This window comes from Gopherus evgoodei, chromosome 11 (genome assembly GCF_007399415.2).
Source record: "Gopherus evgoodei ecotype Sinaloan lineage chromosome 11, rGopEvg1_v1.p, whole genome shotgun sequence".
NCBI classification, from domain to species: Eukaryota; Metazoa; Chordata; order Testudines; family Testudinidae; genus Gopherus; species Gopherus evgoodei.
Window position 1 is genome coordinate 36,328,133 of NC_044332.1, and position 14,112 is coordinate 36,342,244.

At 40.2% G+C, this 14,112-nt stretch overlaps 1 protein-coding gene across 5 annotated transcripts in view; it reads right to left on the reverse strand.

The window, feature by feature from the left end:
- Positions 1–14,112, reverse strand: part of OSBPL6 (oxysterol binding protein like 6) — a 182,745-nt gene that overhangs the window by 18,136 nt on the left and 150,497 nt on the right. For 3 of the 5 annotated variants that reach the window (XM_030580622.1, XM_030580620.1, XM_030580621.1), the window contains 2 exons: positions 8,085–8,192; positions 3,922–4,059 (listed from right to left, as the gene is read on the reverse strand). In XM_030580622.1, coding sequence (XP_030436482.1) covers positions 3,922–4,059; positions 8,085–8,192 — 246 coding nt within the window. The remainder of the gene's footprint in view (positions 1–3,921; positions 4,060–8,084; positions 8,193–14,112) is intronic. The other 2 variants (XM_030580624.1, XM_030580623.1) reach the window with 1 other exon arrangement.

The window sequence follows — 14,112 nt, forward strand, 5'->3', positions numbered from 1 at the left end:
AGACAACCAGCAGGAGGCACCATGGGGGTGAGTCGTGCCTGGTAACATCTGCTCTTGGATATGAAGCATTCTTTTTGGACCCATATTTGTTAAGAAGACATTCATTTTTCATCCCCCAAAATACCTTATGATGCTTAACTTTTTAATATCTCCAAAAATCCTAAAAGTAATTCAGATTTGTCAAGAATAAAACAGGAGAGGCCAATCAGCATCTGTTCTGTGTTTCTTTGTAATCCCCCACATTACTAGCTCCACAGAGAAAGGAAGGAAGGAATTAGCTTCTCAAATTTATCTGAGCACATATGGCACACTGTAACTTACCAACCTCCACATGAAGACTCATGGGCTGGGGGAAAAGAAAGTGCCAGCATGTGGCTGATAAAAAGAGCCATCCTGCCAGTGCAAGGCACAGCATATGTGCTGTTCAGCAGGGAGCCTAACCATGCTAGATAGCAGCCCATATTCCTTGGGAGCTAAACATGCTAGATAGCAGCACGTATCCCTGCCAGGACAGAGGCCAGATCCTACCCATGGTGTGCTCCTGAACAGCTGTAATAGAGATTCTGTCCACTTGCTTAAGGGGGAAATTGGAAGTAATAGGCTCCATACCCACACTTCCCAATAAATACACATGGCTCAGCCCAGGGCAGAACTTGACTTTTTAAAGTAATAGCAGCATCACCCACTTGTTTTTTGGGCAGACAGCAGCAGAGCAATATAGTTGTGGCATCCACAGAATGCCACAACACAAGAGAGAAGTTTAACCCTTAGCATGAATGTAATGTTCTAAGACAAAAGATGGGAATGTACAAAACTCATCTTTCTTCTCTCTCCCACTCCGTCCCCAGTCACCTCCCTAAGTCCTCCCTGGCTACCTGCTAGTAAAGGCCAACCCCCTCTTAGCACAGGTGCTGAAAGTGTCCGCTGCACAGGCAGAGACTCCATTCTACACAGAACTGATCTCTCCCACCACCCTGATCACTGGGATGGAGCTGCTATAGGCTCTGTGCCAGGAGCTCCCCCACTAGCTCACACTACTCAGAACTATCCACTCCCTGCTTCTTACGTCCATGAGTTAGGGACAAGACTTGTCACTAGGAAATAGAGAGGTAGGGCAGAAGAACAAGGGGGGAAGCGGTTCTTTGCAAGGGAGGTGGGGGGAGGTTTGGGACTGGCTCTTCCCACTATTCCTGGGTAGGTCTCACTTCCAATTAGCCAATGATCCAACTTCTTCTCTGGCATGATGCCCATTATTGGGTACCGCCAAACCCAAATAAACTGGCCGATCCTGAACTTGTGAAATGCCTGACACTGCCCCATGACAAGAACATATGAAGAATGGTTTTTATTGTAGAACAGGAACAAAAACTTGTTAAGCATCCTCCCAGTCACTTTCTGTTCCTCAAAATTAATCATGGGGGCATGTCTGCGCACGCACACACAAGAATGAGAGAAGGAAAAAAATTGGCTATTTTGTTATTTCGTAAATATTTTCCCCTTGAATAAATGAATTGATTTTTGTCAGGCATTCCCTGGTTTCTCACCTCTCTCTGTATCGATTGGTCAGCAGATATTATCTAAAAGAGCTCCTCACTGGGGTGAATGATGTAAGAATTGGTTTTCCTGCCTACCATCACAATGAATGCAGTACAACAACAAGGTGGTTTAGTATTAGGTGCCAGCAGCACAGGCAAGGTGCTTAGTGAAGCAGGAAGCTCCCAAGCGTTGCACATTCATTTGTACTCCTTGGAGAGGTTTATTCTAATTATAAAATTAAGAGACTTTCAGTTTAAAATAATAACAGTAATAATAATAAAACCTAGCTCTTTTATAGCGCTCTTCATTTGTAGATCTCAAAGTGCTAAAAACAATTACATTAGTTGGGGGATGGTTTCTGGAGGAACCTACTGTGAGCAGCTTAGGTTACAGATGCCAGTCCTTGGGGACTGAAAACACTTACTGCAATCCAGGGCCTTGAGATTAGGCAGAGTAAGGAAGAAAATTATGGTTTTTCCTGTCTACAAAAGGGGCTAAAATAAACTATTTATTTTGATGGCAAGTCCAATAATACAGTTAAAGAAAAGTCTTTTTTTTTTTTTTTTTTTAAACTAAGGGCAGATTTTCAGAAGAGCTAAGCACCCAGCAGCTCGCTTGAGATAAACAACAAAAACACCGGAGGCCTCTGCATACTTACAATCTTTAGAGATCTGTTCCCTTTGCTAAATCTGACAGCAGCCTAGACTATGTTTCACTTGGTGGAGCTGTGGGATCTCCACTGTGAAGCCTATGAAGTTATTTCAGCTGGCACTCAAATTTCCTTTAATAGAGAAACTAGCTATTTTCTTCTTTTATTAAAAGATGCTTTTACTCTCAGCTAGTTCCAGCCTTACATGTGGCAGTGGGTAGTAGAATACAAACAAGAGTTTTAAGTGTCCTGTGTCTCTCTTCAGGGGTGCTTTAGTCTGTGTCATGTTAACATTTAAGTCTCCTCACAGCAGATGCTCCGACGGAGATTGAAGTAGAACCTGCAGCTGCTGGTTTCAGAAAACAATTTGAAGGTCCTATTTGTCTATGCATTCTAAGGGGCAACAGTGTTCTTATATATTTTTAATGGATTGAAATAATTGGTTTTTTATTTTAATTTCAAGGTACCAACTATGGAAACATCCAGTTGAGGAATTCACTCTCTGAGCTAGCTGGTAGTCTTGAGAAAACTGAGGAATCAGCACCCTGCAAAGATACTACTGCTCTCCTAGGGAGTCTGGGTGTTCAGGGCAAGAAATCTGCTACTTGTTCCCAATCCTTTCACATCAGGCAGTGGCATGTAACTACAGGATGTTGCTCCCTCCCCTGAAGTGTGAAATCACTTTTCCTTGTGTTGTGTAGTGTAGGGTTAGGAAAGTGAAGCCTGAAAAGGTGAACAAGTGCAATGCAACTTAACAGCAGGCAAGATAACAACAGGGGGCTGGAGAGAAGAGGATTGTTGCAGCTCTTAAAGAATGTGGATGCAAAATTTAACACCAAGGGCTCAGGATTCAACAGGGATGCTACACCTCTACCCTGATATAACACAAATTTGGATATAACGCAGTAAAGCAGCGCACTGGGGGGGCAGGGCTGCGCACTCTGGCGGATCAAAGCAAGTTCGATATAACGCAGCTTCACCTATAACACAGTAAGATGTTTTGGCTCCCAAGGACAGTGTTATATCGGGGTAGAGAAGTATTTGAAAAGATGAAGTGATTCCATTTAGAAATTCTACAATAGCACTTTCAAAAAGCCATAGTTAAAAGCACATGATTATCCACAAAAACCACAGTAGGGGATTTAGAGACTCTATACAGCACAAACAGACGAAAATATAAAGGGAAGTCCCACATGCCACTCGTGCAAGCATGGGAGAATTCTGCAGTGCAAATCCTCAGCACACCATTCCAAATGCTATGTAAACATCTGGAACGACCCAGGAGAGTTAGGGATGGCAGCATTATTCTGTGGCCTAAACTATTCCTGTCTGCTTTAGTTTGCAATTTGAACAACCCCCTTGCCCAGTTTTCCAGATACTACCAGTCACAGACAGTGACTTTGTGTAATTTTTTTTATAAATTCAGACGGTTTCATCCAGATTAGTGGCCACCCACAGACACACATTATGGATCCCTTCCACCTTACCCTTATATGGAGATTTACATTGGCTAGCAAGGATATATACCAAATACACTGCACTTCTACACAATAATTCTAATTGCAGTGGCTCTCCATGGAACACTTAAGAGTCTCAGGTTTACTTGTCAATTCTACTTACAGAACATTTCCTAATTAGGGTCAAAGTTTCATTCGGTAATTGTTGTCTTATACTATCTGATCCCATGGTTATTAAGATTTTTGACAAACAGCACATGATACACTGCCATGGCCTACCTCATTTTCTGATGAGCTTGCCGACAAAAGCACTTCCTGTGCATCAAAGAATTCAGAGACAGATTCGGACATAGAGAGCCTGCTCTCATTAGAAACTTGCTGAGACAATGGGAGATTGACATGGATTTGTTCACCAGTCTGTAAACAAAACAAACATAAGGATGTAAAATGCTATTTCTAATACAGCAAAACTGTGCATACAAGGTAAGAGATGCAGTGTAGGAAAAATTATCCACGTGAAACACTTATTTGAAGTACATATTTGGGCTAACATTTCCATAGAAACTTGTGTACAATTAATAAACGAGACTTAAAATATTACAAAAAATTTAGTCCTCTGAATAATTACACATCCATAAAAAATAAGATATAGTCCTTCGTTGGATCCCTATTCAGAAGCAGAAGTAAATAAGCTTCAATAGTGTTTATAATCACGGATCTGGATTCTGTACCTAGAGGAACAGCTTTGTGGACTTTTGTTGTATAGTGTTAAAGCATTTCAATTATGAGCTCCAGAGATGTTTGGGGTGGAGACATCATTCATAATATTTTTCATTAACCAGCATGGGAACTAGCCTTGATACAATCAAAACAAAAAATGGCTTAAAAGGCTGGGGGATTATTTTTAATTATTATTTTCAAATTAATTCCCCTCTTAATTCCAGTAGTGACAAAATAACCTCTTGAAACATGGCTATGTTCAGAAAAGAGATTACTGCAACTTCTTACTCCATATAGCAGTTCCCTGTGTGCACTCTGAGTCATATTGGGATTACTTCTGATAACAATAAATGATTATTGATATTAGCACCAAAGAGCCAATACAGCTAAGGAGAATGAGCTGGTATGGCTTGAATCAATATAATTGTACATTATGGGATAGACTACTCCTTCCATGGGACAACTGGAGAGAGGGAGAAAAAAATTCAGAGAGGTTTTCCCTATATCATTCCATTGGGGTGGAGAGAGGAGTGGGGATTGCTCTACTGTGGAATGAATAGAGGATTCTCTCTCACACTCCCCAGATACTTGCTAAGATATATAGTGGAGACTCTGCAGAAGACCAGAGACAGCATACAGAGGCCCTGTGACTCCATGCAAGCCCTTTCCGCTCCTCCTATCACTCTCCCAACTCTCTAGCATTGTGGCTTCATTGGTGCCATCTAGCCCAGGCTTCCTCCACAACCAGCTGCCTCCCAAAATCCTCCCTTAAAGGAGGTTTCCACAGTGTGGCATGTGATGGTTCTCAGACCTACAGAGCAGCCTCTATGGCATCTGGGAAAAGGAAGTACATGAACACAAGTTATAATTAACGATGATGATACTTGAACAAGAAAAGGGCCAGCATAACACTCAGCTCCCAGACGGAGCTGACAGGGCTGGCAGTTAGAAAACATATACATTTACTTTTGAATTGTGCCCATTTGATGCAGTACAGAAGCTGCTGAGATAAAATACATATGGGACCCAACGAAACAATTCCTGTTCAGAGTACAAATGCACTCCTTACTAACCTCATCACAGAAACCCTGAAAAAAAAATTGTTGACATGTTAATCGACACAAGCTACTAATACTGTAACATTATTTTATAAAGTTGTCTCAATTTGTACGATAGTTAATTATAAATATAAAAAATATAGGTTAAACACCATTTTTTCACTGGTTATGTTTGGGAAAATAGGTGTTTAAGTGATGGGGCTTCTGTGAGCTTGTTGATGCTTTATGGTGTTTGACTGATCATAATCATCAGAAGGGACTAGTTTATTGTTGTTATTTATATAAGAAGGTCATTAAAGTTTTAAAATTTTGTACAGACTGTACTTTTTTCCCCCTAATTGGTGTAATGCACCAGAGCCAAGTATAAGTGCTGAAGAAATCAAATAAAACAAAATATTAAATGTTTGTAAATATGACAAAATGTGATATTCTTTCTAAACTTGATTTAAAAAAAATACCGTGGAGTGCATTCTCAGAAGCATAGCCTGCCTTCACCAGGAACAAATGTCACCTGGGCAATGAACTGCTACAATAATTTGAATAGCTGGAGGGGAAGCTGCTCAAATTTTTGCATATAATTCATTTTTGGGGTACAAAAATGCAGGTGCAAACAGGGAGACCACATATTAGCCTGACTGAAAAATATACCCACATTGCACACACATTGCAGAGTGATAAAGGGGAGTCAAATTCAGACTTGGTGAAACAGGTCCAACTCTATGAGCTCCAAAAGTCAAGACACATTTATGCCAAAATATATGTGTATATATTGAAAAATAATAACTAAGTAACATTAATGTTAACCAACAAAATAAAAAGAATTTTTTAAAAAAGTCTGTGTTAAGGCTCTAACTCCAGACCATTGTGCCTTTCCATTGTTGGACATGTGATCCTCCATCGACAGATTCCACAACAATGGATTCCAATCAAATTATATTTTGGACTTTCCAAAATCAAATACACAAATAACTTAACATAGATTTACACTATTCCTTCTTGTTGGGAAAATAATTAGGAGACAAATGGTACCTCAGTTGAAATGGCTTGACACATCTAAAAAACAAGTTTCTGAATGGAAATGCTGTATGGAAAACATACTGGTGAAATATCAACATGGACAATGATAGACACACAACATTAATTTGTAATTTCTTATCTATGCCCAAATTCAGATCTATTCTTCTTATGAAGTAAACTGAACTGCCATTCACACAAATACTCAATAGAGGGTATTTTTTGTTGACTGACGATAGAGAGGCAGTTAAGGACCAGATCTGGCAAACACTTACTGCCAGCATAGTGCTTACTTGTTCTGTGATCCCCTTGCCTTCACTGTGATAAATGCAAAGTAATGCACATTGGAAAATATAATCCCAGCTATATGTACAAAATGATGGGGTCTAAATTAGCTGTTGCCAGGCAAGAAAGATCTTGGAGTCATGGATAGTTCTCTGCAAATATCCACTCAACATGCAGCAACAGTCAAAAAAAAAAACTAACAATGTTAGGAACCACTAGAAAAGGGATGGATGATAAGCCTGAAAATATCATAATACCACCATATGAATCCATAGTATACGCACACTTTGAATACTGTGTGCAGTTCTGGTCATCACATCTCAAAAAAGATACAGTAGAATTGGAAAAGGTTCAGAAAGGGGCAACAAAAATGACTGAGGGTATGGAACAGCTTCTGTATGAAGAGAGATTAAAAAGAATGGAACTTTTCAGTTTGGAAAAAAGAGATGACTAAAAGGGAATATAATAGAGATCTATAAAATCATGAATGGTGTGGAGAAAGTAAATAAGGAAGAGTTGTTTACTCCTTCACGTAACACAAGAACTAGGGGTCACTCAATGAAATTAATAGGCAGCAGGTTTAATGCAAACAAAAGAAAGTACTACTTCACACAACGCAGTCAACCTGTGGAATTCAGTGCCTGAAGAGGTTGCGAAGGCCGAAATTATACAGGCGTTCAAAAAAGAACTATTAAGTTCATGGAGGATAGGTCCATCAACAGCTATTAGCCAAGATGGTCAGGGATGCACCTCATGCTCGAATATCACTAGCTTATGATTGCCAGAAGCTGGGAATGGATGACAGGGAGCGGATCCCCCAATGATTGCCCTGTTTTGTTCATTCCCTCTGAAGCACTTGACATTGGCCCCTGTTGGAAGACTGGGCTAGATGGACCACTGGTCTGACCCAGTATGGCCGTTCTTATGTTCTTATGACCATCTACAGTAATAAGCACCATGCCCCAAAAGCATTTGCAGGACTGGGCCCTGATATACTGCAAGCAATCAAGATACAGTCATTCTCAGGTACTCATCTGGTTACATAAAAATACAATAGAATCTCACTAATTCCCACTTCACTAATCGATATGCAATAATTTATACTCAAAATCAGTGAGGTCTCTCCCTTTCTCAGCAGAGGTTTAATAGCAGAGTTCTCCAGTGAGATCTCACATTGCTGAAACTTCACTGCTTTCATGAAAAATACTCCAGAATATATCCTCCTTGCTTTTTATATATAAATGTGCTTGTTCACTTACATGCCAATTTGCAAAATTCAGTAAATTTGCACAAGGTCTCTCAGTTATTAGTGAGAATTAGCTAGGTTCAACTGTACACTAATTCCATTAAACGCCAAAGTCTTACCTCATCGGGACTAGGGATAATATTTACACTGACAACCTGATCACAAATAACAGACTCAGAATGTATTCTGTTCAAGCGACTCCTTAGTTCAGCATTCTGGTTGAGAGCCTTAAAATAAAAATTGCACATTTAATTTCAAATTAAAAAGCAAGCATAAAGCAGAGCAAAAAACCAGCAGCTGAACAACGTATTTCCCAGAAGTAGCCTAATAAATTACTGAATCTCCTCAGCTGCATTTTTACACCCTTTCTGGCCATCAGGCATGTGATTCATATCATTATTTTTTTTCCTTTGATTTCAGCAATTTTCGTGTTAAGAAGAGTGATGTTCTTCCATAACACAGCAATGGTATTCTGCCCATCTTTGTTCTTTGTGTAGCTCAAAGTGTTTGGGAGATAGACCACTGGGTTATGCATATTCTGAAAATGGGGTGTGGAAAGAGCAAGGAAGCATGAAGCTGCATCAGATTACTAACGGGATACACCTCCTCCCCACATGCCAAAAGAGGCTCCACTTGTGTTACAGCTGTGAGGCAGGTACTGAGCTTGGGCTGCCAGCATAAAGAGCAAATCAAAGGAAATGGCTAACCCTAATGCAAAAACAGAACAGTTGGCTCATGACGTGATTTTCAAAATACTCATATTAAGGGAAACATACAATGCATACCCAGAAACATTATTGTCAACTTATTCACCGCCCAGGGTGAACAAGGCCTTTACAGATAAATACACAGACAAGATTCTTGCTCCAAATGGTTCACACTCTATATAGACAAAGGATGGGTAAATGGGATGCAACAGGAAGTAGCAATATAGTTCATATATTGTAATTCCACAATTTTTTATTTCAAGTTTTCTTTCTATTTTCATTTCCTATTGTCTATTTTGTTAACACATTCTGAAGAGAGGATTCGGTTATACAGGTCTCTTGGTAGTTGTGTGCTTTAGGAGGGACTTGAGGGGATCAGGAAAATGTTCCAGAAGACAATGACACAGAAAAAGGCATGGAGACAAGACTGAGAAGTCACAAAGGATACGTCTACACTGCAATTGTCTACACATGCCAGCTGACAGGACTCCAGCTAAGGGGCTATTTAAAACAGCCCCGTAGGTATAAAGTGCAATTAGACACCCACAGCTAGCCCATGCCAGCTGACTCAGGCTCAGGGGCTGTTTGATTTCAGTGTAGATATTTGGGCTCAGGGAACCTCCCACCTTACAGGGACCTAAAGTCCAGGCTTCAACTTGAGCCCAAGCCCAAATGTCTAGCGATTCTCAACATGTGGTCCGCGGACCCCCGCTATGCCTAAGGGGTCCACAAAACTTAGACTGAAAACTAGTTCAACTATATATACACAGACAATAGATTTCCAAAGGTGTCTAGCACCTCCATTCAAAATTTTTTAGGGGTCTGCAAATGAAAAGTGGTTGAAAATCACTGGTCTACACCGCTATTAGACATCCCCTTCCTTAGCCTGAGTCAGCTGGCAAGGGCCAGCCACAGGTTTTTAATTGCCATGTAGACATACTCAAAGGGGGCAATTAGTTGTGAGACTTTAGTGGAGCAAAAGAGGCAATATTATTTTTTTTGTTGTCTGATCTCAGCTGATCTGATATAGGAATCTACACTGCTCTCCAGTGTCCAAATCCTTCCCCTATAAAAGTCAACAGAGTTTTGCAATAATAAGCACAGTGAGAGAAGGGTCAACAGAATTTCACTAGTGCAGTAACAGAATTCTTTTATTCCTGATTTTTAAAGTAATTAGCTGTATCTGATGTGTGGCTGTTCTTGTTTTGTTTTCTGTTTGAGGCATTCTGTTAAGCTGCTACTAATCAAGACAAAGGAAAATATTACAAATAGGCAGAGGTGGATTAGAGGTTTGTGGGACCCTGGGCCAGAGCAAGTGTGGCCCCTCCCCACCCCTTCCACCAGCAGTGTCCCCCACCTGCCTGGCACCCAGAGCAGTCTGGAGGAGCCCCAAGCCACGGCCAGACAGGGCAGAGTCCTGAGCCCAGGCTGCCCAGAGGAGAGCTGAGCCCTGACACGGCCTGGCCCCAGGGCTGCAGTGGGGAGTATTAGCAAAGGTTTGGGGGAGACTTACTTCTCCCAGCCTCCATTACCCACCACCCATGCACTGCATTAAACAACACTTCAGAAAAAACAGATCTCCATGTTCAAATCACAATGTTTTACAGTTAGAGCTGGGTGAAATTTTTCAGGCAGATACTTAATTCACCAAAATATACAGTCTGGGGGAAACCAAAACTTTTAGTGTCAAACTCAACAAACAGTTTCAAGCAAGAGAAAAACTAAAAAAATCGCATTTCTATCATGTCAAAATGAAACATTTTGATTGGTTGTTTCAGAATTTGCCTAAATTTATTTTTTTTAAATGATTTAAAAACCAAAAATGAAATTAAGCATTTTGTGTCAAACTAAACATTTCAGTTGACCCAAAGTGATTTTTTTTGTCAGTTTCTCCTTTCACCAAGAAAATCAAAAAATTGTTTTGTGTCTATCTGAAACTAATCTATTTTTTGAGTTTTTGGTTCGGCCACAAAACTGAAAAAAAATCAATTATTTGTATAGTTCTATTTATAATATATGCTGGATGGCCAAAATACAATCCTTGCACTGAATAAAAAGTGCTCATATGCATTTCCCCCTTCATACAGTAGCAGTTGTTCCACAATATCAATGACAGTAGATTCATTTGCTCCTGGCTGTTCCCTCTGCCTGCCTTTATCTCCTCTCACTTTTACTATAAACTCTCTTGTCCATGGCCTTCCCAGCCTCCAGCTCTCTACACACCAGTATGTGCAGATTGCTGCCACCCATCTTCTGTCATACACCAAAAGTACAACAGCAGCCCTGAACATCTCCACTGGCTACTCATTTATTTCAGGATCCAGTTCAAAACTGCCTTCATTATTGTAAACAGACATTCCAAGTGTCCTCAAATTCCTTGACTCTCACTGCTCTTCTCTCACTTCCCTTCCTTCTCTAGTACTAACCTCATCATCTTTAAACTGTTTGACATACTCTAGTGTTGTTGCACAAGCCTCATCCACAGCTCCTGCACCTCATGTCTAATCTCAGATGAAAAATCATGGTGTATCTTTTCTCCACTGCCAGCGCTGCTTACTTTTTCTCTCCTCGAGATCCAACATTTATTTAAAAGAAAACTCCACTTCTCTCTCCTTCCCTCCCCTCTGCCCAAACTGAACACTACTTAGATCTGCAGCAAAGTCAAATAAAATCCATTATTTTGAACTAGCATTATCGTTAACTAAAGAGAGAACATTTTCAACCTCTGCTATAGCTGTGGCTCTCGCTGACCTTGTTCCATGATGGCTGCAATTTTCTTACTGTCAGGGAATAAGAGAAATTAGGACAGGATGGCACTCATTCTGCATTGCGGTCAATGCGACAAGCTCAGGACTGAGCACCGTTTTAAAGTAAATTTCACTTTATTAAAAAAAAATGCCATGTATTTTAACTTAACTCTTTTGTTTTTTCCAATGCTAGCTAGCTTTCAGAAATTTCAGGTGTAAGATAGTCTACTCCATTGTCCCTGAGACATGGTGCATCTCTCATCTCTGTCCCTTTCCCCTAATTATTTTAGTTCATATGGTTCTCAAATCTTTTCCTGGGACACCTCCTCACCCATAACCCTCTCTCATCTGGCAGGATCTAGCAAAGACCCCCATTCTTATTTAGCAATACGGGAAGAGTAGGGTAGACATGACCCCCATGTTGAGAACCCATGTTTATTCCACCATGCCATCAGACCTCATCTCTCGGCCCTCTGAGAAGTCATCTGGTGAGTGTCCTGGCAATGGGAACAGAGATCAGATGTGCACCAATTCTCAGGTGCTGGTTATTTGGAAAGTTGAAACTTTAATGTTTATTTCTTAAATATTTGCCATTTTACTTTTACTACAGTACTTAAAACTGCCCATACAATTTTTGAAAAAGGAAAACCCTTGGCTTTCTCTAATTCTCCAACTGTATTATTTATTCTGTTTCAAACTACAATTCCTGCAGTTTTGGAAATGTGATCAATGGGCTGAGTGAAAATTTGAGCTATCAGTAGCTTGTAACACTATTGCTGTCAGTGCTAGGGAGTATATGTGCATTATTTGGAGCTTAGAGGTCAATGCATACTGAAATTAACACTGAGGGGGATACTCTTTAATTTTTAACTGCTGATTTTGATTATTTCTAGTGACAATTTCAGATCATGAGAGACTATCTAACGATAGAGTTATCTGGAAAAATGACTCTTTTAGAAATCTATATGAATTTCCTCCACGTTGAAATATGGCATATAAAAATGCACTGAAGAAACGTGCATTATCCAAGCTCCACAGCAGTGAAGAACAGTTATCTAGCCTGGGCTGCTTCTGTCTATCTTAGTTTTGTACAGCAGCTCATCACATGAAATAGATCCACAACAGCAAAGTCACTAGTGGACTTCACAGAGTCTCTGACTTCTTCTGTCTTTTCAGGTTATAGAACACTCAGTTTGGATTAGTGGATTTGTGTATGGGTTTTTTTGGAGCAGGCAGATGGGGCCATAAAAAGTCAAGGAACAGAGGTAGTTGTTGTGAATGTCATCATGGTTATGGTGGAGGAGCTTTCCTATGTCGGGAAGAAAGTGACTAAAGAGATAGACCAGGAAAGAGTTTCTCTGAGCATTTTATTTGCATGTATTTGCAGTAATACATTACTATCTTAAACAAAAAGCAAAAACAGTAGCAAAGTTTTCAAATATCTAGTCTCATGTAGGATTTCATACAAAGCCCAGCTCTGCATTCAAAACCTCCTGCCACACTGCTTCTGAAACACTGCTCTCAAACAAAGAAACTGCCATGTCTGTCTCTGAGTTAATCCCACACTCACACACAATGAAGTCCTGTTCTAAAAACTCGAGGGATGGGTCATTTAATGTCAGTCTTCATGGCAAATTGTCTAAAGAGAACCAAGCTCAGGTTGGAGTGAATTTATCATCCAGGATTCTTTGGATGAACAATATTCTAGGATCCTCCCAATATATATGAAAATAATCTTTGCCCTCATGACAATAGTTTTGCCAACGTGGCAATGAATCTGTAAATCAGTATCACAATCAAGTACCTGTTAATGATATGAAAGAGTGTTCTGACAGAAGCTATTTGCATCTTCTGACCCAGTGTCAGAATTGTTGATTTAAACAACAGTATTATTAGCTTCACCTCTTTCATTATTTTTATCCCTAAACAACATGTATCCTTGTTGTTAAATTATGTAAACTAGATATTTTGGCATTTTTCTGAAAAATTTTAATAGACAAAGAATTAATGTCTGAAAATTAGACATTCTAGATTTATGGTGTCTACTTTTCAGACTGTCTCTTGTTTACACTGAGATAGCCCAAGCTAGAATCTACATATGAGTATATGCTGAATGCAGACTGATAAAACTGATCCATTTGGAACAATTAATCTGTATCATAGAATCACAGAACTGGAAGGGACCTCGAGGGATCTTCTAGTCCAGTCCTCTGCACTCAAGGGAGGACGAAGTATTATCTAGACCAGTGGTTCTCAAAGCCAGTCCGCCACTTGTTCAGGGAAAGACCCTGCCAGGCTGGGCCGGTTTGTTTACTTGCCATGTCCACAGGTTCGGCTGATTACGGCTCCCACTGGCCACGGTTCGCCGCTCCAGGCCAATGGGGGCTGCGGGAAGAACGGCCAGCACATCCCTCGGCTCGCACCACTTTTTTTTATTGAACAGAACTGGACTCAAACTGAATGCTGAGAGACCCCACTTGATATACTCTTCCTGTGTGAACCATCATTACTCTTTGGGAACAGTTTTCCAACAAGTTACTTGTAGTAACCTTATAGTAGTTCCATCTAGGTTGCATTTCCCTAGTTTACTTAAGAGAAGGGTCATGAGAGACAGTATCAGAAGCTTTATGCTTTGTCTACACCAGCACTTTTGTTGACAAAACACACTCTTGACCAACAAAAGTTTCACCAAC